Source organism: Pelophylax lessonae (genome assembly GCF_965119305.1).
Source record: "Pelophylax lessonae genome assembly, chromosome: 4".
Lineage (NCBI taxonomy): Eukaryota > Metazoa > Chordata > Amphibia > Anura > Ranidae > Pelophylax > Pelophylax lessonae.
Genome location: NC_138771.1, coordinates 537,382,163 through 537,410,026, shown reverse-complemented (window position 1 = coordinate 537,410,026; position 27,864 = coordinate 537,382,163). Strand labels below are relative to the sequence as shown.

The 27,864-nt window shown below is 42.0% G+C and overlaps 1 protein-coding gene across 1 annotated transcript in view; it reads left to right on the top strand.

Annotated features, from left to right (window-relative positions):
• ANTXR1 (ANTXR cell adhesion molecule 1) overlaps positions 1–27,864 on the top strand; it is a 313,258-nt gene that overhangs the window by 66,452 nt on the left and 218,942 nt on the right. Inside the window, exon 2 of the mRNA XM_082254810.1 lies at positions 26,548–26,619. Within this exon, the coding sequence (XP_082110936.1) occupies positions 26,548–26,619 (72 nt within the window). The remainder of the gene's footprint in view (positions 1–26,547; positions 26,620–27,864) is intronic.

The following is a 27,864-nucleotide window of genomic DNA, read 5'->3' as shown; positions in this document are numbered from 1 at the left end:
CTGAGAGAGAGCACCACAAGGTTGCATTGAAGGGGAAACAGTGGTGTGTGGCCAGAATTTGGTAGGGTTATCTGATGCTGTGCTGCCCAGGAGAAGACTGCTGATCAGAGACTGCTGCTGCCATCATACTCAATGTTACATGTGAGGGACCTGGATCTGCATTGGGGATCAGTGTTTTACTGGGCGTGGCAAGTGACTGTGATCATCAGCATCCCCCTGACCATCAGGAGAGGACCACTGTGGTGAGAGGCCTCTTTGCCACTGACTTTTCTTGTTTCCTGGTTCCATGAAAAAGTTCTGCCCCAGTGGGGTGGCCTTAACTCCCCTTTATTTGGGAACAATCCAGTGCCCTTTTGGATAACGACTGTACTAGAGAGCGCTCCCACCACTTGTAAGGATTGGAATGAAAAGAGGGAACGTCTAGGCAGGACTGAAAGAGAGAAACACAGTAGCTTCTATCCCTGTCTGACTTGAACTTGACTTCTATTAAATTAGAATTTGTGTCCAGAGACCCAGAAGAGGGTGCCCTGGGTCTAGTAAGAGACCAAAGCCATCCAAGTTAACCTGTTGTCTGCTGGGAACTCTTGAAGGGCCCCAACATAGCCAGCCAACTTTTTTTTTTGCATCATTCACTGGCTATTGTGACAAAAGGAGGGCTGTTTTAGCAAGTCTGGACTGTCTTTATAAACTGTTGCTAGGTAAATGCAGTTCCACTCTGTTAATTGCTGATAGTCAAAATACTACAGGTGTTTACCATATCTCTCAGAGCAATGGTATTGTCTTATTGATTTTTTGCAAAGGTATACTTGCTAATCCTTTATTCTTTTAGCCTATTCTGGGTCCAATAAATCATTTAAAATACCTCGAGGTGTGTCGGTAAGGCTAGGTTCACACTTGTACAGTTTCCCAGTGTGCAGAAGCGTACTACAATCCATTTAACACCATTTCCTATGGTTCACGTTCACAGCTGGTGCATTTTTTGGAAGGGGGCAGGAACCTTTTTACCTGCAGCAGTTTGCGTTTTTTGGTTCAATCATTTATAATAAATACTGGAGCAGCATACAAAATGCATATTGCGTTTTTGATATGTTTTGTGCTTTTCACCTGCAATAAACACTTCCTCCTAACAACAAACTTACCAACAAATTCATAAAAAATTGCATTAAAACATGTGTTCAAAGCAGAAAAATGTGCCAGAAAATGAATTGCAACACGTGTAGGTGTGAACCTAGCCTAAGTGCTGGGTAAGCGAGGTGTGTCATCTTCACGTGTGCAGAAAAATCACAAAACTATTAAGCAGATCCTGTGGGGGTAGGGCTACAATCATATTGCATGGGTAAAAGAAGGGAGAGGTAACTACCTACCTGAACTTACAATAGCAGGAAATCCTCAGGCTGTATATGCAGGTATATGAAGTTCAAGAACAGCTAGATTTCATCAGATGGACCATAGTTGCGTACAAGTCAGACAGCCAAGGTTAAAAACATATTCTTAAATTGGTTACACCCAAATGGTTGGATTAGTATGAATAGCCTACATTTTGCTTGACCCAAAAAACTGGGATATTTCTAAAGAATGCATATTTTCTTAAATCACAGTAATGAGATAATGCTTGGAGAAGTTAGATCATCACACTACTCCGATGGGATGAATAGAGTAAGCATGTTCAATCCTTTTTCTCAACTTATTGAATTGCTATAAAATAGGTGAGCCGTGTAATAGAGCATTCATTACGTCTTGCCTTACAGATGTAACAGTCCCATAGTGTCTTATAATAGGTCAAAGTCAATTAGATTACATGCAAAAACAGACCAGTGCAGAGTCTTAGAATACAGGGATTTCTGAGATCAAATATTTACTTATCATGAGATCTGTTTTTAAAGCTAACAAGATTAGGGTTGAGCGGACACCTAGATGTCCGTGTTCGACGGGTTCGGCCGAACTTTAAAAAAAAGTCCGGGTCCGTGTCCCGGACTTTTACCGAACTTTTCCCGGACACCGAACCCCATTGAAGTCAATGGGGACCCGAACTTTAAGGCACTAAAATGGCTCTAAAACACCAAAGGAAAGGGCTAGAGTGCTGCAAATGGCAGCAAAACGTAATTAAGAGCATGGCAAGTGCTCTGCAAACAAATGTGGATAGGGAAATAACTTAAAACAACAAAAAAAAACAGAAAAATAAAACAATGTTCTTCTTCATCTCTGAAGGACGAGGCCCATATGGAGTAGGAGGGAGGTTGAGGTGGTGGTGGATGTGGCGGTGACATAGGCGTGCGCACAGGGTGTGCTGGGTGTGCCTGGGCACACCCTAATCACCTAGGGCACATAGCATTGCCAGTGAGGAGATGGGAAAGATCTCCCTGGGACCTGCTCTGCTCTATTTCTCCTTGCCTACAGGTACATGGCCCCGATACATTACTCTCCCTGCTGGCAAACACATGCATGTGTATTTCAACTTTGGGGTGCACACCTTAATGCAATAGGCTGCGCACACCTATGGGCGGTGTAGGTGGAAGCGGCGGTGGAGGAGGACCAGGGCCGGATTAACAGCATCATGGGCTTGGTGCTGAGGATTTTGAAGGGCCTTAAGGGCCGTGCCTTGCCATGCACCCAGAGGAGGAAGGGTGCAGCCATGCATGCCTAATTCAACATGGGATGCTGTCTCTGAAGCCCATAAACACATCCATGCATCGCCAACTGTCCCTCCTTGTCCGGCCTTCACGCTGTGTGGGGAGGTTCTGAGGGTGCTGCCTGGGGAAGCGAGCATAGAAGCCAGACTTCTGTGTTTACAAGTGACAGAAGAGCGGTAACAGTGAATATGGCCAACCCGGGGCCTATATAAAAGGTAGGGGCCTGGAGCTGCAGCTCCAATAGCCCCTACATTAATCTGGCCCTGAGGAGGAGGACGAGGTAGCCAACACTGCTTCTTTTCAAAAATTTTAAATGAGGGTACACCCCAAAAGAGTGAGAAAGAGCAAAAATGGAACAATGGGTGGGTAAGGTCGGTATCCATTGCTATTCTGCATAAGGTACGGAAAAGTCCCGTGGGATCCATGCCTGGTTCATTTTAATGAACGTGAGCTTGTCCACATTGTCTCTGGACAGGCGGCTGCGCTTGTCTGTTATAACGCCCCCAGCCGTGCTAAATACCCGTTCAGATAATACACTGGCTGCAGGGCACGCCAGCACCTCCAAGGCGTAAAGGGCAAGCTCAGGCCATGTGCCCAATTTGGAGACCCAGAAGTTGAAGGGGGCAGACCCGTCATTCACTACATGTAGGCGTGTGCACACATACTGCTCCACCATGTTGGTAAAATGCTGCCTCCTGCTAAGACGTTCCATCTGAGCTGCTGGTGCTGCTGTTTGTTGTGGCGTGCTGACAAAGCTTTTCCACATTTCGGCCATGCTAACCCTGCCTTCTGAGGTGCTGGCGGTGCCCTGGTTGCGTTGGCGACCTCCTCCTCCTCCTCCTCTGCCTTGTGCTTCCACTGTGGCCCCGCTGTCAGATGGGAATGCCAGCAGCATGGCGTCTACCAGCGTGCGCTTGTACTCGCGCATCTTGCGATCGCGCTCCAGTGAGTGAATTAAGGACGGTACGTTGTCCTTGTAACGGGGATCCAGCAGCGTGGCCACCCAGTAATCAGCACAAGTTAGAATGTGGGCAACTCGGCGGTCGTTGTGGAGACACTGCAGCATGTAATCGCTCATGTGTGCCAGGCTGCCCAGAGGCAACGAAAGGCTGTCCTCTGTGGGAGGTGTATCGTCCGTGTCCTCTGTATCCCCCCAGCCACGCACCAGTGATGGCCATGAGCTGGCCTGGGTGCCACCCTGCTGTGAACATGGTTCCATCTCCTCCTCCAGCTCCTCCTCCTCCTCATCCTCCTCATCCTCCAGAACTGTGCCCCTGCTGGACAATTGCGTCCCTGGCGTTTGCGTGTGCAGGAACCCACCCTCGGAGCCCCTTGCGAATGACTGCCCTGAAAGCCTTGGAAATGTTACCTCTTCATCCTCCTCCTCCTCCTCATCCTGTGCCACATCCTCTTCCATCATCGCCCGAATTGTTTTTTCAAGGAGGCATAGAAGTGGGATAGTTAAGCTGAGAACGGCGTCATTGCCACTGGCCATGTTGGTGGAGTACTCAAAACAGCGCAACAAGGCACACAGGTCTCGCATGGAGGCCCAGTTAAATTAAATAGCGGAATAGAAAATATGATCCAAAAAAAGTGTATGTATATCACACGTACGCAACCACACTGGGCCCCAATTACTATTGTTTGTACCCCTAAAAGGCTAGATGAGGAGTAGGGGGAGTATGGAACAGGCAGCACCCTCAAACCTTCAGAAGTATGAGATGAACCCCAACAACTTGGAAAGGTGGATCTCTCTCACACGTACCAACACAGACTATCCCCCAATTTAACTGATCCCCAAAGGTTTTTGATTAAATAGCGGAATAGAAAATATGATCCAAAAAAAGTGTATGTATATCACACGTACACAACCACACTAGGCCCCAATTACTATTGTTTGTACCCCTAAAAGGCTAGATGAGGAGTAGGGGGGGTATGGAACAGGCAGCACCCTCAAACCTTCAGAAGTATGAGATGAACCCCAACAACTTGGAAAGGTGGATCTCTCTCACACGTACCAACACAGACTATCCCCCAATTTAACTGATCCCCAAAGGTTTTTGATTAAATAGCGGAATAGAAAATATGATCCAAAAAAAGTGTATGTATATCACACGTACACAACCACACTAGGCCCCAATTACTATTGTTTGTACCCCTAAAAGGCTAGATGAGGAGTAGGGGGGGTATGGAACAGGCAGCACCCTCAAACCTTCAGAAGTATGAGATGAACCCCAACAACTTGGAAAGGTGGATCTCTCTCACACGTACCAACACAGACTATCCCCCAATTTAACTGATCCCCAAAGGTTTTTGATTAAATAGCGGAATAGAAAATATGATCCAAAAAAAGTGTATGTATATCACACGTACACAACCACACTAGGCCCCAATTACTATTGTTTGTACCCCTAAAAGGCTAGATGAGGAGTAGGGGGAGTATGGAACAGGCAGCACCCTCAAACCTTCAGAAGTATGAGATGAACCCCAACAACTTGGAAAGGTGGATCTCTCTCACACGTACCAACACAGACTATCCCCCAATTTAACTGATCCCCAAAGGTTTTTGATTAAATAGCGGAATAGAAAATATGATCCAAAAAAAGTGTATGTATATCACACGTACACAACCACACTAGGCCCCAATTACTATTGTTTGTACCCCTAAAAGGCTAGGAGTAGGGGGAGTATGGAACAGGCAGCACCCTCAAACCTTCAGAAGTATGAGATGAACCCCAACAACTTGGAAAGGTGGATCTCTCTCACACGTACCAACACAGACTATCCCCCAATTTAACTGATCCCCAAAGGTTTTTGATTAAATAGCGGAATAGAAAATATGATCCAAAAAAAGTGTATGTATATCACACGTACACAACCACACTAGGCCCCAATTACTATTGTTTGTACCCCTAAAAGGCTAGATGAGGAGTAGGGGGAGTATGGAACAGGCAGCACCCTCAAATCTTCAGAAGTATGAGATTGTGTTCACTGTACCCCACAAAGATTGAGTTCACTGCACCCCACAATGATTGTGTTCACTGCACCCCACAAAGATTGTGTTCACTGCACCTCACAAAGATTGTGTTCACTGTACCCCCCAAAGATTGTGTTCACTGCACCCCACAAAGATTCTGTTCACTGTACCCCACAAAGATTGTGTTCACTGCACCCTAAAAGGATGTTGTTCACTGCACCCCACAAAGATTGTGTTCACTGCACCCTAAAAGGATGTTGTTCACTGCACCCCAAAAAGATTGTGTTCACTGTACCCCCCCAAAGATTGTGTTCACTGCACCCCACAAAGATTGTGTTCACTGCACCCCAAAAAGATTGTGTTCACTGTACCCCCCAAAGATTGTGTTCACTGCACCCCAAAAAGATTGTGTTCACTGTACCCCCCAAAGATTGTGTTCACTGCACCCCACAAAGATTCTGTTCACTGTACCCCACAAAGATTGTGTTCACTGCACCCCAAAAAGATTGTGTTCACTGTACCCCCCCAAAGATTGTGTTCACTGCACCCCACAAAGATTCTGTTCACTGCACCCCACAAAGGATTTTGTTCACTGCACCCCAAAAAGATTGTGTTCACTGCACCCCAAAAAGGATTTTGATCACTGCACCCCAAAAAGGATGTTGTTCACTGCACCCCAAAAATGATTTTGTTCACTCCACCCCAAAAAGATTGTGTTCACTGCACCCCACAAAGATTGTGTTCACTGCACCCCAAAAAGATTGTGTTCACTGTACCCCCCAAAGATTGTGTTCACTGCACCCCACAAAGATTCTGTTCACTGTACCCCACAAAGATTGTGTTCACTGCACCCCAAAAAGATTGTGTTCACTGCACCCCAAAAAGGATGTTGTTCACTGCACCCCAAAAAGGATGTTGTTCACTCCACCCCAAAAAGATTGTGTTCACTGCACCCCACAAAGATTGTGTTCACTGCACCCCAAAAATATTGTGTTCACTGCACCCCAAAAATGATTTTGTTCACTGCACCCCAAAAAGGATTTTGTTCACTGCACCCCAAAAAGGATGTTGTTCACTCCACCCCAAAAAGATTGTGTTCACTGCACCCCAAAAAGATTGTGTTCACTGCACCCCACAAAGGATTTTGTTCACTGCACCCCAAAAAGATTGTGTTCACTGCACCCCAAAAAGGATGTTGTTCACTGCACCCCAAAAAGGATTTTGTTCACTGCACCCCAAAAAGATTGTGTTCACTGCACCCCACAAAGGATTTTGTTCACTGCACCCCACAAAGATTGTGTTCACTGCACACCAAAAAGGATTGTGTTCACTGCACCCCAAAAAGATTTTGTTCACTGCACCCCAAAAAGATTGTGTTCACTGCAGCCCAAAAAGATTGTGTTCACTGCAGCCCAAAAAGATTGTGTTCACTGCAGCCCAAAAAGATTGTGTTCACTGCAGCTCACACACAGAAAAATGGATGTGGATCACTGACACCTGCCTATCTCCAATCCCACACCACACAGCAATATCGATTGTAGTTTGTAGAACACAGTTTCCCTAAAATTCAGCAGACTCTGTCCCTAACAGGATTGAGAAGAGATCGTAGATCAGGATTGAGTGCAGATTCACCCCACCCCCCACACAGCAATATCGATTGTAGTTTGTAGAAGACACTGACCCTATAATTCAGCAGACTCTATCCCTAAAATGCCTACAACTCGCCCTGCCTAAACACTCCGACCTGTCCCTCAATTCTATCCGGACACAAATGGTTTTTTCCTGCCTATCTTTCCCTAATCAGCAGCCAGCACATTGATGTGTGCTCTGTCCCTTAGCTAAGCAGCAGAATGACGCTGCTGCGGCGGCTGCCTCGAACTTATAAAGACTTGGTCACATGCTTCAGACGGCCAATCACAGCTACTAAGACATTTGCAGGCATGGCTGGGATGGCTTAAGGCACACCAGTTAAACGATTGTTGATTGGCTGTTGAAAGCCCGCCATGAAAAGAGCGCCAAAGCATGCAAAACCCGGAAATAAAACGACCGAACACGGATTTTTACCCGAACATACAGTAAAGTGTCCGAGTCCGTGTTCGGGTAAAAAAAATCCAATTATTCGGTACGAACACGAATAATACAGTCCGTGTTCGCTCAACACTAAACAAGATATAAAAGAGATATGACTTTTCTGACGCAACGAAAATATTATGTTATATGTTGCAGCTTACAAATCCTTAGATGTGGTAGTTTCATTCGTTTTTTTTTTTCCTTTATTTTCACCTGGTGATACTGCCAGTAACACTATTCCTGTACTAAGACCAGCTAACACACCATATGTGCGTGTGGGGATGAGCTGTTCTTGTTAGGCCCGCAATTGTTAATGGCACCCCAAACGCTGTTATGGCCACCAAAATGCCTGGTACTGCAGTACCATGGGATTTGGTTCCTGGCCGATTTTAAACGTCCCACTTGTTTGGCAGCCCATTAAAAGGAATAGGCTGTCAAAAACAGAACATGAGTTCCAGTGTAAACTGGCCCTTAGGGAAATACTCGCTCCTTCACTGTATCTATGGAAAAGCAACATAGGCACCCTAAGTCCCGGTTCACACTGCCACGACTTGTCGGGCTCTATTCTGTGCAATGGAACTTTTCTAATCAGAGCGACTCAAGTCACTCCGACTTAGAAAAAGGTTCCTGCACTACTTGGGGGAGACTTCGGAGCGGCTTGCATTGACTTCTATTAGAGAAGTCGTTTGCAAGCCGCGATGAAGTTGCACTGCACGGGGCGGCTTCAAAGTCGTGGCGACTTTGAGTCGCCCCAGTGTGAACCGGCTCTTAGACAGCAGCATTTTCAGCTTGTGGAGAAGGTAGTGTTGTATGGACTAGTAGATTTAGACAGGGTATACAAAAGTGACCTACAAAATAATGCCTAACTCTGGCTAACACTTTTTCAAAAACAATGCAGTGTTAAAAAAGTACTGTTTAACACCTTCCCGCCAGCCTTTAGTAAAATGATGGCCGGGGGGGAAGCACTGTTGTTCTAGCACAGCATCGCATGACGTCCTCCCAGATCGCGCTTCTCGCACAGTCGTGATCTGCCACTGACTGTGTCCACCGGACAGCCGTTGACTAATCACTGCACCGGCCCGCTGCCAGTGTCATGTAATCACTATGACCAATCACAGCAGATCACAGCTTCCTTTCATGCCATCCATTGTATACAATTGTGTTGCTAGCTGTGACTGATCACAGTGATCACATGGTACATACAGGGCCAGTCACAGCTCATCTGTACCATGTGATTAGCTTTCACCAATCACAACTAATCACAACAAAAGATAGTAAATGAACCAAGTTTAATTTAGTAAGAAATATTATTTATTTGCAAAATTTTGAACAGAAAGGAAGAAAAACACATTTTGTTCCCTAATATTCTGTATTTTTTCATTTATTTAGCAAAAAAATAAAAAAATAAAACCCCAGTGATGAATAAATACCACCAAAACAAAGCTCTATTTATGTGAAAAAATGATAAAAATGTTATATGTGTACAATGTTGTATGACCACATAATTGTCATTCAAAGTTTGACAGCGCTGAAAGCTAGATTAGTCTGGAAGGAAGTAAAACTGTGGTCAATGAGGTGTATGCTATTTTAAGGACATTTTTGATGTTGTACTTTCATTATTATTTACAGTTTCATCGAGGCTGGATAGCCTCTCACTATAGCTCTTACTATACTTCCTGCTTGCAGTGATTGTCCAACCCACTCACCCCGTACCTATTCATAGGGTGCTTTGTATTCTATGAATGGTTAAAAAAATACAAAGCATTCTGTGACTGTGCAAGGTGAGAGCAGGTCAGAAAAACATCAGTGAGGCTTCTGTGTTTGAAAGGTGCAACTCTCATAGTGGTGTCACTAGAAGTATAGTGGGAGCTATACTATCCAGCCTCAGCTAAACTGTAAATATTCAAGTTATCGTTATGTATATAAGTTCAGCGTTAAAGGGGTTATAAAGGCTAAAACTATTTTTACAAAAAAATAAAAAAAGTAGTGGTGGCTCCCACTGAATATAGGTGAGTGCCGCCGCAGATCGGTACACCGCTGGATCGAGAAAGGACTTAGGTAAGTGCTTAGAGGGTGTGTGGGGGAGGTCATGCAACTACAGGGAATGCATTAAGGTAAAAAAATGCCTTGACTTTAGAACCACTTTAAGGTAGTATTAAACTAGTAGTAGTAGTATTGTTTAGGTTAAAAAAAATTGAGCACAATAAAAAAGCATTCCCCAGTAAATAGTTTGTTGACATTTTTACCTCAGCACTTGCAGCAATACTGTTGGCTCTTGCTTTCTCAGTGCTGCTTTCCTGAACTTCCAGTCTTACAGGAAAGCATTGACCGTGCACAGTGCAGTCTCTTGTCATTCTTTTAGGTTGACTGTGAGGCTATGAGGCCTAGGCCATGAGACTATGCATTTCTAATGATGCACACAGTATAGAAAGACAAAACTGTAGTTGCTTCAGGCAAGAGTGGCTCCATAGTACTTTGCAAGTGAAAGGAGCCACCATGAAACAGGAAACCTGGGTTAGTAATCACGGCACCAGCTAAAACAGGAACATAGGCAAGGATTAAAAGCTGAAGAAGCTGCATACTCAGTAAGTGTTTAAATCAGCTGCTGGAAGTTGTTAAGAAACTGGAGGTTTAATATCACTTTAACCTCTTGCCAACCAGCTGCCGCACTTTTACTGTGGCAGGTCGGCTCTATTAGGCGAAACAACATAATATAGGCCCGAGGGGGAGCCAATTCTGTGGGTCCGGCAGACCCGATGTCAACTAGCCACCCACGATCGCTCCCCATAGAACCAGAACAGCGATCTGCCTTAAACAAGGCACAGAGGAACACAGTGATCTTGTTTTCCTGGTATTTAGGAACACAAATCTCTATGTTCATCTAGTAAGTCCATCCCCCACATAGTTAGAAAGCATCCCCTAGGGACACATTTAACCCTTTGATCGCCCCTGGTGTTAACGCCTTCCCTGCCAGTGTTATTAGTACAGTAACAGTACATATTTTTAGGACTGATTCCTGTAGTAATATCACTGGTCCCACCAAAAGTGCCAAAAGTTTCAGTTAGGTGTCGGATCTGCCCGCCGCAATGTCACAGTCCCACTAAAAATCGCTGATCGCCGCCATTACTAGTAAAAAATACAAATAACATAAATCTATCCCCTAGTTTCTAGATGCCATAACTTTTGCGCAAACCAATCAGTATACACTTATTGGAATTTTTTTTACCAAATATGTGGCAGAATACATATTGGCCTAAATTGATGACAAAATTCGATTTTTTTATTGGCTGTGTTTTATAGCAGAAAGTAAAAATGTATTTTATTTGGGTACAGCATTGCACGACTGCATAATTAAAGGGGGTAAAACCTTCCGGTCCTTAAGTGGTTAATAACAAACTGACCATTGTAAGCACCACTGCCACTGTTAAATATTTTTATCTCAACACTCTAACTGACACTTTTGCTAGATAGCTTGGTCCTTTAAAGGAAGTTGAAAAATAACAGACTTACTGGTAGGATCAACAGGTAATAAAATGATGTTACAGAGGGACTGAACAATTCAAAAAGAGTGTCTAACACCTAGCATCATTGGTGGCTGTCGGCTTTTAAGCTGAAAGTGTCCTTGACATCCAGTAGCAGGTGGGGAAGGGAATAGGTATCGGCAGCAAAGATACTGCTCTGCTGTACAGCGTACAGAGACAAGCACTCTGCCTGTCTCCATTCACCAGTGTTAAGTTGGTCTTTATTACCTCCAGTTTTATATTTACCAACTGAAGATAATTCTTTTTGAATTTGTTGCAGGCAAAGTATCACTTTGTGACTACCTTTGTGAAAGAAAGCTGCCAAACTGCCAACAGGGCTTTTTAAATCTGATGCAGGACTTTTTAAAAGGCCATACAGCCAGAAAAGTGGTGAAAAAAAAAACATTTCCCCAAACACTGCTGTAATGACGCTTTTGACAGACTGCATCATAAATGTAATTTTTATTTTTTCCATGGTTCCACTTTAAATAGGAACTATACTTTTGTAATGTTTTAAATACACTTATACATCCTGTTCTTAGACTATCAGAATCTGCCTTGACACATCCTATGCTAATTGGATCTAGGTGTCAGTGTGGATATAAATGTTGGGGTCAAATTCTAACAGTCATTAGAACCAAAGAAATGGCTTGGATAAGGTACACAATGTCTTCAACACTAAAGAACAGCACCAGTTAAACGTAACTACTACTATGAATATTTAATATTTATCATCTGCAGCCAGCAGTTGGCAATCTCTAAGCTACAGCTGCAGTTTGTATGGCACTTTGTTTTGAATAGTTTCCATCACTTATGTGTTGGACCTAAAAAGAAGGTGGTTCAGTTATACACACAGAAATTAATAAGTGAGATAGGGTCGAATGCAGAAGCAGCCAACTCAGGCAGTTCTCAGTGTTTGGCTTTTTTTTTTTGTTAAAGTTGACCTTGTACAAAAAGTACAATTTAGGCTTATTACACAAGACCTTCTAATTTCAAATCACTTAAATACTGTAAAAACACAGCTGTGGAAAAAAGTTAGAAAATATACCTTGCTGCAGGCTTCCACTATAAAGAGAGTAACTTTATGATCCTTCTGGGGAGAATCTGGAAATACAAAGTATATGAAATATGACAAGAAGACACTCTAGCATTGCTATGGAGCATATTTTTGCAATATTTCGAATACTTCAAATTATAGAAACATAGAGGACTGATGGCAGAAAAAAAGACAAGTGGTCCATCGAGTTTGCCCCATTTTTTCATTTTTTAATATTTTTTAGATTTATACTTTTATTTTGTCTTAGTATAGATTTGTTATTTGGAGCAGCAATTAAGCATGGGGATATTAGCAGTTGGGGGTTGCAGTGCAGTACAATGTTACCCAGATAATGCGTTACATCCCATCCCTGGAGCAAAGACCAGCTTTCTGTCTCGGAGCGACGGCAGCCATCTTAACCATAAGTGCTATATGTATCTAGTGCCAATCCTTAGGCACATATATGTATAAAGTAATAGGTGCAGCGCTAGAGAACAAGCGTATAAAAGTTCCAAAAAATCTGTGTGTAGTCCTATTCGGTTTAAATCAGCAAATGTCCGTGATTTCAAGATGGTATTGCTGGGTTAAACATATCACCACCACCAGATGTCACCAAACACACTGACCATTACCGTCAGGCTGATAAGACTGCACCAGATAAATAATTCCCACTCTGGTTCATCCAAACTTAACCACAGATCTCCATAAGTCCTCAGGAACATGAATGACAGATGAGTCACAGATCGTCAAGATCCTCATATGGCCCCAAAAATAGTGAAAAGGTTCATAGTGCAGTAAGTTAAATTAAAGTAGTGCTTTATTAAATCATAAAATACACTCACATTCTATCAGGATGGCTTCAGCGTATAAACAGTGTGGGCTATTTCCTTAGAAGAAGAAGGCCGCTGCGTCCTCTGGCGCAATGACGTCACACGATCCGTAGCCCACCCGACGCAGCGTTTCGTCAACAATGACTTAGTCAGGGGTGTGGTTTTGAAACCACGCCCCTGACGACATCATTGTTGACGAAACGCCGCGTCAGGTGGGCTACGGAGCGTGTGACGTCATTGCGCCGGAGGACGCAGCGGCCATCTTCTTCAAAGGAAATAACCCACACTCTTTATACGCTGAAGCCATCCTGATAGAATGTGAGTGTATTTTATGATTTAATAAAGCACTACTTTAATTTAACTTACTGCACTTTGAGCCTTTTCACTATTTTTGGTATATTGTTTATTTGATTATTGCATAAGCAGGTTCTGCCATGCCTTCTACATCCTCTTGGCTCACAAACCTATCAGACAATGGAGTGCAAAATCTGGTGCAGCTCTGCAAAGAAGTCAATTAGCTTCCAGGGTTTTTTTGTTAAAACTTAAATGAAAAAGTGAAGTTAGAAGCTAATTGGCTACCATGCACAGCTGCACCAGATTTTGCATTCTCCAGTTTTAGTAAATCAACCCAAATGTCTATCCAATTGTAATTATAAGCTTGCTCTGCGGTCCTGGCAGTCCAAGATCAAGTATTCTTTTGTCTAGCCTTTGAAGAAAGTTTGTGATCATCATTTTTTTATGTCAAGAAACAGGCACTTTTTTTTACCATGCCACGCCATGTTTTGGTCATTTTTATATTATGCTTGTTGTGTTTGTAAAAATAGGTAAAAAGAAAAAGCTATACAATATTTAACTGCATTAAATGACTATGTCAATGCACCAAGGCCTGTGAAAGAAAATATCCAGGTGTTTAGCTTCAGGTGAAATGGTAAAATATTTTCTTACCTAATCTGTGTGGGACTGACCAGTTGTGTATAGTCAAATGAAGTGGCTTGGCTGCCAGTATTACTAGGCCAGATTTATAAACTCCGCAGAGAGGCATTTCAGGCGAAACATAAATTTGTTGTATAAGCAGAAAAGTCTTGTCCCGTGGAGGGTTTAAATTCTGTTACTGGAAATATGAGAAATAAAATGTCTATGAAGGAAAGACTCAGGAGAATTTCTGGGAAATATGAGCTGTCCAGATAATTTCTTTGCTGTATGACCGCACACAGGAAGAGCCAAGTAGACTGCCTACCTATTGTGCCAAGTGGTACAAGGTCATTGGAAAACATACTACATTGGCTTCACAAACATAAAAGTCAGGCTTTCTGCAACACGTAGCACTGTGCTGTGCTTCATTCACATTTTTTTTAGCCTAGCAGTTGTATCAGATGGCCTACAGAAAATAAAAATGATTTAAAAATTAAACACATTTTAACCAATATAAATATAAATATACAAGCTGCGCTATAGTGAGAAAAGACCATGTATGTTAAACAAGTCCTTGTAAAGTCCCATAAACAATATATAGGTGAATAAGTGATGTAAAGTCCAAATATTCCACAGGAACTCCTCCTAAACAGGTAATATATGTAAGTACTGCTTACCAGATGCAGCAGTATAAATTGCCTGATAAGAGGATTCTCCAGATCTGAATGTGAATCGTATGAGAAGATCTTTCACCAGGATTCCAGACCATAAACCATGCGATAGGTTCTATGGATATTCAAGTGCAAAAATGAAAAATAAAAATAGTACATAGCGTGATACTGTATTACCAGTAGTCATACACACTAGGATCACCCTGTGTAAATGAATAGGAGTAGGTGCTAAATAGGAGAAAACACCACCACCGTCACAGGCTGCTTACCAAATGCAAAAGGATGGATGACAGAAAGAACACAACCACCCCCACAAATCCATCCATAAGATACATTCAATTATGTCTGTATAAATCAACTTGTATCCCTGCTTACCAGAAATAAAAAAGTTGAAGGCACATATGTAACTATAGTATTCCCCAGGGGTGTGAGATTCCTTAAACAAGGTTCCGGACCTCCAACTATGTAGTTGGCTCAGGGAATATCAATCCAGAGACACAAATTGTAGGCCAATAAGGATGGAATGATTCCCAAATGTAAGGAGTCCTCTGGCTCTCTCAAAACCAACCAGTTACAGTCAGAAGAGATAATGGATCCACATAAATTCCCACGCAGATGATCACATGTGAACAATAAAGAGCCCCATAGCGTAAAACCATTTAATTTATTGCACAAATAAAAAAGGTTGCACTTACAAGCGAAAACAGGAATAGAGCGCTGAATCAAAGCCGCCGGCCGGTTGGCTTCAAACACCCGCCCAAGCGTCTCGTATAGGTGACGTCAGCACGCCGCGACCGACGTACGTTTCGTCAAAACTGACGTTCTCAAGGTACGGGCAGCGCACTGACACCACCTATTAAATAGCATGAAGGACAAGGAGATCCTCCCAGAATGACCTAAGGACTGAAACACCAAACGCGCTCTTTATTATGGTCAAAGTTGTAGCTACATGCCCCCTATTAGAAATTCAATTAGACAAACCCGATTTGGCATCTTACGGATTGGTATATAATTTATTTTAAAATTTACTTTAAAATATGAGCCAATTTAACCAATGACTGAATTTATAATTATGTTTTCTGTATTTTGTACACTCTGATAACTGTATGCAAAATACACAAGTATATTTATGTCTGCATGGTTTTGTGCATCCATACTGCTCATGATACCCGTGCATAAGAAATAGATCATTGTATTCAATGTTCACTTCAAAACTATGCAGTGTGCTTTGACAACACAATCCCAAATTCTCACATTCAGCAGTTTGGATGAACATTACAGAAAGGGCATAAATGAAATAGATTGTCAGCACAACTAAGGACTTGTGGCAAAGATTAAACTTTTACTGCAAAATCACATAAGAATGCAACATTTCAGGACCACTTAAGGATGTAATACCAGTTGGCAGTTGTTACAGCTCTATGAAACTGCATGGTCTAATCCAGTATGGTGTGCAATGAGAATATGGTTATTATTACAGGGTAGTGCCTTTTTAGGACACCTTACCATCATACTCAAACTGGGATCCTCACTTCTTATCCAAACTTGGCCCTCTATCTCCTAACTTGAATCATTCCTCCTTCAAACCATCATACTCAAACTGTGATCCTCACTTCTTATCAAAACTTGGCCCTCTGTCTCCTAACTTTTAGTCATTCCTCCTTTAAGCCATAGTCATTCATCAGTCATCCTCTTCACATGTCTTAGAAACCTCAGTTGCTTGTAAATTGCCTTCACAATTGCTTCACAGCTGAAAAAGGTTTGGATGAGGAGCAAGAAGGAGGACTGACAAGTGACAGAGATTTGGAGGCGGAACAATGAAGAAGACTGACAAATGACAGAGGTTTAGAGGAGGGACATGGGGGAAAACTGACCAATGGAAGAGACTTGGACAAGGAGCAAGGAGTAAGACTAACAAGTTACAGAAGTTTGGAGTAGGAGCATAAGGAAGACTGAAAAGTGACAGAGGTTTGAAGGAGGTACAAGGAAGACTGACAAATGACAGAGGTTTAAAGGAAGAACATGTGGGGAAACTGACCCATAAAAGGGACTTGGACAAGGAGCAAAGAGTAAGCCTGACAATTGAGCATGGAGAAAGCCTGACTAGTAAAAGAGAATTGGAGGAGTAGTGAGCCAAGTTATGTTTGCTAGAGGATTGACTCACTGACCTAGGCCAACTAAAAAGAGGCTCCTTTCTAATTTGGATTCAGGCCTTAAATATTAACCCTTTAAAAAAGGTTGAATAGATGCTGCACTCCTGACATGTCAATCATGCATACAAAATAGTGTACAAATAATTTGAAACAATTTGAAACAAATGAAAATGTGAGTAAACAAAGTCTCTGGTTTCTCTTGCAAATCTTCCGTGAACAACTCCACCAGAAAAAAGCTAAATAGATGAATGTGCAAATAAAGTCCAGTGTTTATATAAATTCCAAAAATAAGCACTGGTGGTCGTGAGAAAACCAAGTGCTGCTTCAAATCAGCGAACGTGACGTGAAAATCCCATCACCTGGTGAATTCACCGCTTACCAGCTTTAAGTAGATTTAGGGCAGATAGACAGAATATGAATCCAAAGGGACCTCTGTAGATAACCAAAAGGGAGTGCGGTGTTGGAATCCACCCTCATGTGTGACAGGGGAGGGGGGGGGGGCTGCTTACCAGATCCCACTGTTTCCAAACATGTAATGTAATGTAGGAGGGGGGCCCTCCTATCTCCGTGGAAGCCCAATAGGGAGGAAACGCGTCAGAGCGAAGGAGGAGTCGCGCCGTCAGTCACAACAGCCGCGCCTTGCACTGCAGGCAGCCGCCGCTCTCCAGACAGAACTAGCATCTTCATTTTTTCCAGTAAGTGCAATCTTTACTTTTCTAATAAATGTGATAAAAGGTAATGCACTATCAGTCCCTTCCCTCATTTTCATGGTGCACCTTATATGAGTGTCATTTAGAGAGAAGAACTAGGAAACACCAGGAGTCCCTCCAGAGAGAGTCTACATTCATTACATGTTTGGAAACAGTGGGATCTGGTAAACAGCTCCCCCCCCCTCCCCTGTCACACACGAGGGTGGATTCCAACACAGCACTCCCTTTTGGTTATCTACAGAGGTCCCTTTGGATTCATATTCTGTCTATCTGCCCTAAATCTACTTAAAGCTGGTAAACGGTGAATTCACCAGGTGATGGGATTTTCACGTCACGTTCGTTGATTTGCAGCAGCACTTGGTTTCTCACGGCCACCAGTGATTGATTTTGGAATTTGAACACTGGACTTTATTTGCACATTCATCTATTTAGCTTTTTTCTGGTGGAGTTGTTCACGGAAAACACATTATATTGATTTGCAAGAGAAACCAGAGACTTTGTTTACTCACATTTTCATTTGTTTCAAATTGTTTCAAATTGTTTGTACACTATTTTGTATGCATGTGTGACATTGTTCATTTTATTGCAATTTAGTAGCGCACCAGACTTTTTTATACTATGGTTAAAACATATACATTTCTTTACATGGTCTGGACAAGAATTATAAAGCTTCCTCTTCAAGTTGCTTATTCCCTGAGCCTGAAACTCTTGGCTCATTAAACTGTCGTCTTTAGAAAGTAACACAGGACCCCTACCAGGAACACAGCGTATCCCCACAGTATCAGCTCGCTTGCTATCACTTTCCTGTTGGAGCAGATTCCTTGCAGGAATTCACTGTCTCTCATTTTCCCCCAATGCTTTGGCAGCAAAGTATGGTGGATCTGCTCAGTCAGCAGCCTGAAGCTCACAATATTTATGGCAACTTATTAAATCCACATGATGTATTTCAGCTATAAACTTTTCCAGTGTGCTGGAATAGACAGTGTATTGTAGGGAATACTGAGGACTGAGATGTATTGTCCAATGTAAAAAAATAGCTTTCAAGGTGAAGTGACATAGCCACAGCTTACAATTAGACAAGCTTTATGAAAATTTACATTGTTTGTTTGATTTCACTTATTACCAGTAAATGATGTTGGTTGCTTACAATTTAACTAGTAAAACAGATCTTGTACCACTCACATATTTTAGCATTTATAATTGTATTGTTTCATTTTTCAAATATAATACAATGTGTGCACATTGTTAATTATCTTTTTTTTTTGTGAGTTGTCTATGGGGCATATTTAGTGACAAAGGACTGGTTCATCATTCATTTGCTTCTAAATTCAGAAGATTTGGATTTCATTGAGAACTCTGATTTATGTTTGCTGGCCCTCACCCCCTGCATCCAGCACAGCAAAAGACTTCACAAGTCTAAAGAAAAGTGAGAACAAGCAAAGTAAACCTGTCATATGGGGACTGCCATTGCTGCCTCCATCCCACCCCATCTTTTTAGGACCAGTTCACACTTGCCTGAACACCAAACTGAAGGTGGAGGGGGGTATTTTCTGTGTGTCATTGCAGTTACCTGAATTTTTGTCCATGAGGAAAAAGGCAGGTAACTGCAAATAGTGTGAATGAGCCTTTAAACACTAGGTGGCTACATAGTTACATAGTTAGTCAGGTTTAAAAAATACAAAAGTCCATCTGGCTTAACCAATAAAAAAAAAAAAAAAAACCAGTAGACCCAACCATACGATCCTATATACACAATCATATACCCTCAGTTGATTCAGAGGAAGGCGAAAAAACCCCAGCAAAGCATGATCCAATTTGCTACAGCAGGGGAAAAAAATTCCTTCCTGATCCCCCCTGAGAGGCAATCTGATATTCCCTGGATAAACTTTACCTATAAATAATAGTACCCATTTATATTATGTACACCCAGGAAAGAAACCAGGCCTTTTTTAAAGCAATCAAGTGAGCTAGCCAGAACCACCTCTGAAGGGAGTCTATTTCCCATTTTCACAGTTCTTACGGTGAAGAAACCTTTCCGTATTTGGAGACAAAATCTGTTTTCCTCTAGACGTAAAGAGTTCCCCCTTGTCCTCTGTGTTGACTTTAACTACTTGCCTACTGTGCACTTAAACCCCCTCCCCATCCAGACCAATTTTTAGCTTTCAGCGCTGTCACACTTTGACTGACAATTGCGCGGTCATGCTACACTGTACCCATATGAAATTTTTATCATTTTTTTTACACAAATAGAGCTTTCTTTTGGTGGTATTTAATCACCTCTGGGTTTTTTATTTTTTACAAAAAAAAGAAGAAAAAAGACAGAAAATTTTGGAAAAAAAAAAAGTTTTTCTTATTTTCTGCAAGTAAATTTTGAAAATAAAATTTTCTCCTTCACTGATGTGCGCTGATGAGGCGGCACTGATGGGCACTGATAGGCTGCACTGATGGGAACTGATGAGGTGGCACTTATGGGCACTGATGAGGTGGCACTTATGGGCACTGATGAGGAGGTACTAATATGCCGCACTGATGAGCACTGATAGGCGGCACTGATAGGCGGCACTGATAGGCGGCACTGATGAGCACTGATAGGCGGCACTGATGAGCACTGATAGGCGGCACTTCTGGGCACTGAGAGGTGGCACTGCTGGGCACTGAGAGGTGGCACTGAGAGGTGGCACTGCTGGGCACTGAGAGGCGGCACTGACGGGCGGCACTGATGGGCACTGATAGGTGGCACTGATGGGCACTGGCGGATGGCACTGATGGACACTGACGGGTGGCACTGATGAGCACTGATGGGCGGCACTGATGAGCACTGATGGGCAGCACCATCAGTGCCCACACTCAGTGCCCATAGTGCTGCCAGTCAGTGCTCATCAGTGCCTAGATGAGCAGGCACTGATGGGCACTGACTGACAGCACTATGGGCACTGATTGTGGGCATTGATGGGGGGCACTGATGGCAGGCACTGTGGGCACTGTGTGTATGTTTTTTTTACCTCTAGTAATCAGGGCACTGGTGATCGGTGCCCTGATTACATTTGTTCTGTGTCCCTGGCGCTGTGCAGCTCTCCCTCCTTCCTCACACTGCAGGCTCCGTGTGAGGAAGGCGCGCTGGCGATGAGAGATGATCTCATATGTTTACATATGAGATCATCTCTCATTGGACGGTCCGATCACGTGGTGAATGGCCGCTGTGATTGGCCATTCACCACGATCTGTGATCGGCTGTGTCCAAGGGACACGGCCGACACAGATTTTCCCCGATGCGCGCTCGCGGGAGCGCGCGGGGAGACTGTTTCTGGGAGGCCGTATAAAGACGGCCTCCCGAAAATTCAAGTCCGCGCTGCAGCCGTATATAGGCTATAGCGCAGATGGCAAGTAGTTAAAGTGAATAACTCAACACCAAGTTCACTATATGGACCCCTCATGAATTTATACATGTTGATCATATCCCCCCTTATTCTCCTCTTCTCAAGAGAGAATAAATTCAGTTCCTCTAATCTTTCCTCATAGCTGAGCTCCTCTATGCCTCTTATCAGTTTGGCTGCCCTTCTCTGCACTTTCTCCAGTTCCCCAATATCCTATTTAAGACCTGGTGCCCAAAACTGAACTGCATATTCCAGATGAGGTCTTACTAATGATTTGTACAGGGGCAAAATTATATCTCTCTCTCTGGAGTCTATGCCTCTGTTAATACAAGAAAGGACTTTCCTTGCTTTGGAAACTGCAGCTTGGCATTGCATGCTATTATTAAGCTTATGATCTACCAGAACACCCAGATCCTTCTCCGCTATGGATTCCCCCAGTTCTACTCCCCCTAGTATGTATGCTGCATGCATATTCTTAGCCCCCAAGTGCATAACTTTACATTTATCAACATTAAACCTCATTTGCCACAGTTGCCCAAAAAAACAGTGCTTTGAGGTCAGCTTGTAAGTTGGAGACATCCTATAAAGACGTTATTCCACTGCAAAGCTGGGTGTGATCTGCAAAGACTAAAATGGTACTTTTAATCCCAGACCCTATATCATTTATAAAGATATTAAAAAGTAAGGGTCCCAATACTGAACCTTGGGGTACACCACTGATAACCTTAGACCATCCAGAGTAAGAATCATTAACCACTACTCTCTGATTTCTATCTTTTAGCCAATTTTCTATTCTTTTAAAAACTGATCTTTTCAAGCCTGTAGACTTTACCTTACACATTAGCCATGCGTGGGGAATCGTGTCAAACGCTTTTGCAAAATCCAAGTATACTACCTCCACAGCCACCCCTCTGTCCAAGGTTTTACTTACCTCCTCATAAAAAGAAGTAAGGTTTGTTTGACAACTTATGTCTTTCATGAATCCATGCTGTCTGTTGCTTAAAATATTTTTTTTCCAGCAAGAACCCATCTATGTGGTCTTTTATTAAACTCTCCAGTATCTTCCCGACTATAGAAGTTAAACTAACAGGTCTATAGTTACTTGGCAAAGACATTGATCCCTTTTAAAATATAGGCACCTCATTGGCCCTACGCCAATCCAGTGGTACTATTCCAGTCCTTATCGAGTCCCTAAAAATTAGAAACAAAGGCTTTGAAATTACAGCGCTCAATTCTTTTAGGATGCGTGGGTGGATGCCATCTGGTCCAGGTGCTTTATCCACCCTTTTTCCTGTCTAAATATTTCTGGACCATATCACTTTTGAGCCATTGTGGATCATTTGGGGCTGTGTCAATACCATCCTTGTTATAGTCATGAGCTTCCCCATGCTCCTTTGTATACACAGAGCTGAAGAAAGTATTTAATAAATTTGCCTTCTTGTTGTCCCCAGTCACCCACTCCTGATTATTTTGTAAAGGGCCTACATGCTCAGACATAACCTTTTTACTATTAATATATTTGAAGAATTTTTTGGGGTTTGTTCTACTATCTTTTGCAATCTGTCATTCATTTTGAATTTTTGCGTCCTTGATTTCCTTTTTACATATTCTGTTATATTCTTTGTAACAATTAAACAATGATAGTGTTCCTTCATTTTTATATTTTTAAAAGCTCTTTTCTTATTATTTATAGCTATTTTAACTTTGGCCATTAGCCACATAGGTTTTATTTTTAGCCTTTTAAACATATTACCCATGGGAATATACTTTGCAGTGAGTTTGCATAAAGTCTTTTTGAAAATTTCCCATTTCTGTTCTGTGCTCATCAATGCCAATATTCCCTCTCAGTCTAAATCCTTGAAAGCAGCCCTCATCCTTGGAAAATTTGCTCTCTTAAAGTTAGGTGTTTTTGTTTTTTCTGTATGCGTTTTTTGCTTACAGCTAACATTGAATGAAATCATATTATGGTCACTGCTACCCAGATGTTCTTTTATATGAACATTATTAATAAGCTCTGCATGATTTGAGATTACCAGGTCCAACAGAGCATAATTTCTAGTGGGGCCTCAATAAACTGTACTATAAAATTGTCTTTTAATAGGTTTATAAATTGTTGCCCTTTAACTGTTCCAGCAGTGCCATTACTCCAGTCAATGTCTGGGTAGTTAAAATCCCCCATTATTAGTCTCCATCTCCTCATTAATACTGGGAGGTCTATACCAAACTCCAATGATAATCTTTGTATTACGCACACCCATGTACATTTCCACCCATACTGCTTCAGACTCATCACACTCTCCATCAACTAGGTCCTCTTTCACACTCACTTTGAGATCACTTCTCACATACAGACAGACAACACCACCCCTCCATTTTACCCTGTCTTTCCGAAAGAGAGCATAGCCAGGAATATTAATAGCCCAGTCATGTGAAGAATGAAGCCAAGATTCAGCAATATAAATTAAGTCATAGTTCTCCTCATGCACCAGAGCTTCCAACCCCCCCCCCCCCTTTTTTTTTTTTTTTGCTAGGCAGACTTCTGGCATTGGTAAACAAACACTTTAATTTGTTGTCACATTTTGCACTTATTTTGCATATTTTTTTTTTTCATTTTGGTACAAATAGTACCATTTCCAATGGTTGTTTGTAACATGGGAACCTTCTTATCCTCTGCCATAACTATCCCCCATCTTTCCCCATTCCACCCACCAATAGGGGCTGACCCCTGTCTGACCTGTCTGCCCCATTATAATCTAACTCACCCTCCCCCCTCAATCTAGTTTAAAAACATCTCCAACTGTCCCATAAACCTCTCCCCTAGCACAAAAGACCCCCTTCCATTTAGGTGCAAACCATCTTTAGCATATAGGCTGCACCCCAATGAAAAGTGAGCCCAGTGCTCTAAAAACCCAAATCCCTCCTTCCTACACCATGTCTTTAGCCATGCATTCAGCTCTCTAATCTCCCCCTGTCTTTCCTGTGTTGCGCATGGCACAGGCAATATTTCAGAGAATATCACCTAGGAGGTACTTCCCTTCAACTTGCAGCCTAGTTCATTAAATTGGTTCTTAAGGAGCCTCCACCTTCCATATATTCCGTCCTTAGTTCCAATGTGGACCAAGACAGCTGGGTCATGCCCAGCCCCTCCCTGTAATTTATCAACCCGGTTCACCACATGCCGAACCCTGGCACCAGGGAGACAGCAAACTATTTGGTTGAGGGGATCCTGGCGACAAATTATTCTATCAGTCCTTCGGATTATAGAATCCCTAATTACCACCAACTGTCTAGGCCTACCTACAGTCCCCTCACCACCTCCACTAGAAGGACTGCTCTCCCGGCTGTTAGGGATAGCAGTGACATCTAGGGCTGCCACCTCCGAGCTTGTTGTTATGAAGACTGTCTAGCCTTATTACCTTCTGAGTCACTGACCTGGGAAAAGTATGTTAGGGTAATATCAAGAATCGTTATCTGCATACTTCTGGGTCATTGGGGTTGATTTACCAAAGGCAAATAGACTGTTCACTTTAAAGGGGAAGTTGTACTTTGGATGGGTATTTTCCCCAAAGCTTAATAAATGAGGTGCAGGACTGATGATTTCCATCATGAAAATGTTACTGCATTCACTAAGCTCTTGGGCGAATTCCCTTGCAAAGTGCAACTTCCCTTGCAAAGTGAACAGCCTATCTTCTTTTAGTAAATCAACCCCATTGAATTAAAGAATTAATGCAAAAGGACTAACATGACAGCCTAGCAACTGACATTTTCAGGAGAGCTCAGCAATTGCAGCCTCTGATTTTCTCATGACAGGTTTGATTTAAAAAAAAAAAAAAGTGCATTTGGAAATATGAGTAGCCATTTTCCCTCAACTTGATTTTACATTTAGGTACATGCCATTCAAACAGCTATCTAGCACCAAAAGAAAGTTAACTTTTTAGAAGCGCTATGCCTCATCCCTGCACAGCCCCCCACCGATTCCCTTTGCTCATGTGCTAGTCATGACCCCTTCTTCTACTTGTATTACTTCGGTACTTGCTTTTCTTGGCCACCATTGTCAAAATAAGACAAACATAACCTGATACCTATTTTATTTTCTTCCTTGCTAATCTATTGCACAGCTGTATGTACTGTTTAAGCAGTTTAATAGCAAGTTGACTTCAGAAAATCAACTGCTGGGAAACATTGTTGTCCATCAGCACAATTGGCAGTTGCTTGTAATTTCTAGGAAACAGGCTAACCCTAGGTTCACATTCTTGCGTTTCTGTGGCCACGTTTGTGTGGGCATGGCAGCTCATACAGCCCATTCATTTCAATAGGCTGCCATCACTGCATTTCCCGCAGAAAAAGGTGCATGCACCTTTTTCAAAATGGTTCCTGCTTCTGCGCACACACTGCAATTTTACATATGTGGGGGTGCCATTCAGAAGGCTGTTCCAGGCAAATTTGCCTTTTATTGACCCCAGAATTATCCATGTTTTTTTTTTTTTTTTTTTTTAAAGCCTAGTTACTAAATTAAGCTGTTTCAGTGCTTTTCATCATATAAAGTAAAGTGGAACACAAAAGTCTTTATTTTTTGTTTTGCATTGATTGAGAGGGGAGGGTTGGATCATTTGAGAGCTTTTATTGATGTCCACTGAATTCCTATCCCTCTAACACCCAGGGCACTGCCAGGAGTCAAATATTTGGGAATAATGGGAAAATATTGCTGAACCCCTAGAGTTATCTCACTGTTATTTGCTATCTTAAAGTATTGATGTTATGTGTATATGAACTGGTTCCCAGCAGGCTGCTTCTAAATCCCAGAGGATCTCCACCATCCCCTTGGCTTGTAGTAGAATGTAATAAAAAAAATGAAACTCAAATGCCACACTAATTCTAACAGGTCTAGATGCAACTTTATTCCAATAAAAGTCAGGGGGACAATCCAAAAAGTAGCCAGCATGTTTTGGCTGTTCAAGAATGTGCCCCTAATTCAGGTTTGTTTGACAAGAAGTAGAAGTAAACTGGACCTTTACTGTGAATTTTCCAGCATGCTTGCAAGCCTATTCCTTGTCAGCAGCTGGTTTGGCAGTAAAATATTATGTATACAGTAAACCCCCCCTTCATTGCGGGGTTACGTTCCGGACCCAGCCGCGAAAAGTGAAAATCCACGAAATAGAAAAACCCTATTAAAATGCATTGTAGGCATGTTTTTTTTTACTGTCACTGTACGTGTAAAAGCATTTTAAGGTCTTTAAACACACTTTTAAAACAATAGAAACTCATTTAAACACATAAAAGATACTGAGAGACATAGCAAGAGCTATGGAAAACACAAAAATATTTCATTTTTAATGATTTATATAGTAAAATAACATTACAAAAAAAAAAACGCAATATACCGGGACCGCAAAAACTGAACCACGATGGAGCGGGGGTTTACTGTATACAGTATTTATATGACAAACCTTGTATAGAGCTATTGACTCAGCCACTAGTCCCTACTATATTCTAAAAAGGGATATACAAAGAATGCGTGCTGGAGGGAAAAGAGGAATTTAAGCTCCTCGATGAAATACATAGCTTGCATCTTAACTTCTTTATTGCTTCCCTAAGAAAATGAAATGTGATTTTTACTTTATATTAGTTGCTAAAATAACAATGAGCAATGTTCTTTCCCGTAGGTCTGGAAGTGTCCTCCACCACTGGAGTGAGATCTATTACTTTGTAGAACAACTTACAGAAAGGTTTATTAGGTGAGTAAGTGTTGTCTCTCTTGTCTTACAGTTGCTGCCTCTGTGCACTGCTATTCTTCTGTTTTACTGTTATTATTATTGTTAATAATTGTTATTAATATTGTTAATAATTGATAGATCACATTGCTATCCCATGTACACAGTGATACAAATGTTACATATACATGCACATACAGCAAGACACAATAGAATAGGGTTACATTCATCTATCTATCTATCTATCTATCTATCTATCTATCTATCTATCTATCTATCTATCTATCTATCTATCTATCTATCTATCTATCTATCTATCTATCTATCTATCTATCTATCTATCTATCTATCTATCTATCTATCTATCTATCTATCTATCTATCTATCTATCTATCTATCTATCTATCTATCTATCTATCTATCTATCTATCTATCTATCTATCTATCTATCTATCTATCTATCTATCTATCTATCTATCTATCTATCTATCTATCTATCTATCTATCTATCTATCTATCTATCTATCTATCTATCTATCTATCTATCTATCTATCTATCTATCTATCTATCTATCTATCTATCTATCTATCTATCTATCTATCTAATCCCCACTGACACACCTGGTTGCTTGAGCCTCGCTCACACCTGTGTGACTTGAATGTTAATAAGCTACCACTTTAGGACAATGCATAGAAATTAGGCCATTGACCACTAAATGGTAGGTTAAAGTGATTCTAAGGGCAGAATGTTTTTTATCTTAAAGCATTCTATGCATTAAGATAAAAAACCTTCTATGTGCAGCAGCCCCCCAGCTCCCCAGCAGTGAGCACCATTGGCTCCCAGTGCTGTTAATCAAAGTCAGTGAGCCAATGAGGAGAGAGAGGAGGCGGGGCCCCAGCTGTGGCTTTGTGTCTGAATGGGCACTCAGAGCAGCGGTTCGGCTCAGGTGCCACCATAGTAAGCTGCATGCAGTTAATGCACTCGGCAGGAAGGAGGGGCCAGGAGTGCCGGGGAGGGACTCGAGAAGAGGAGGATCTGGGTTGCTTTGTGCAAAACCACTGCCCAGGGCCGGTAGGTATAACATGTCTTTTATTTTAGTAAAAAAAAGAAGACTTTAATATTACTTTAAGATTATTATAATAAAGCATGTTAATGGAATGTAAATTGACCAAAAAAAAACATATTTGTCAAAGATGCAAAATAGGTCAACTGAATGATGGCCTATGACAGGACAAAATAACTGAACAGTAGAAAGGTTAAATTAAATT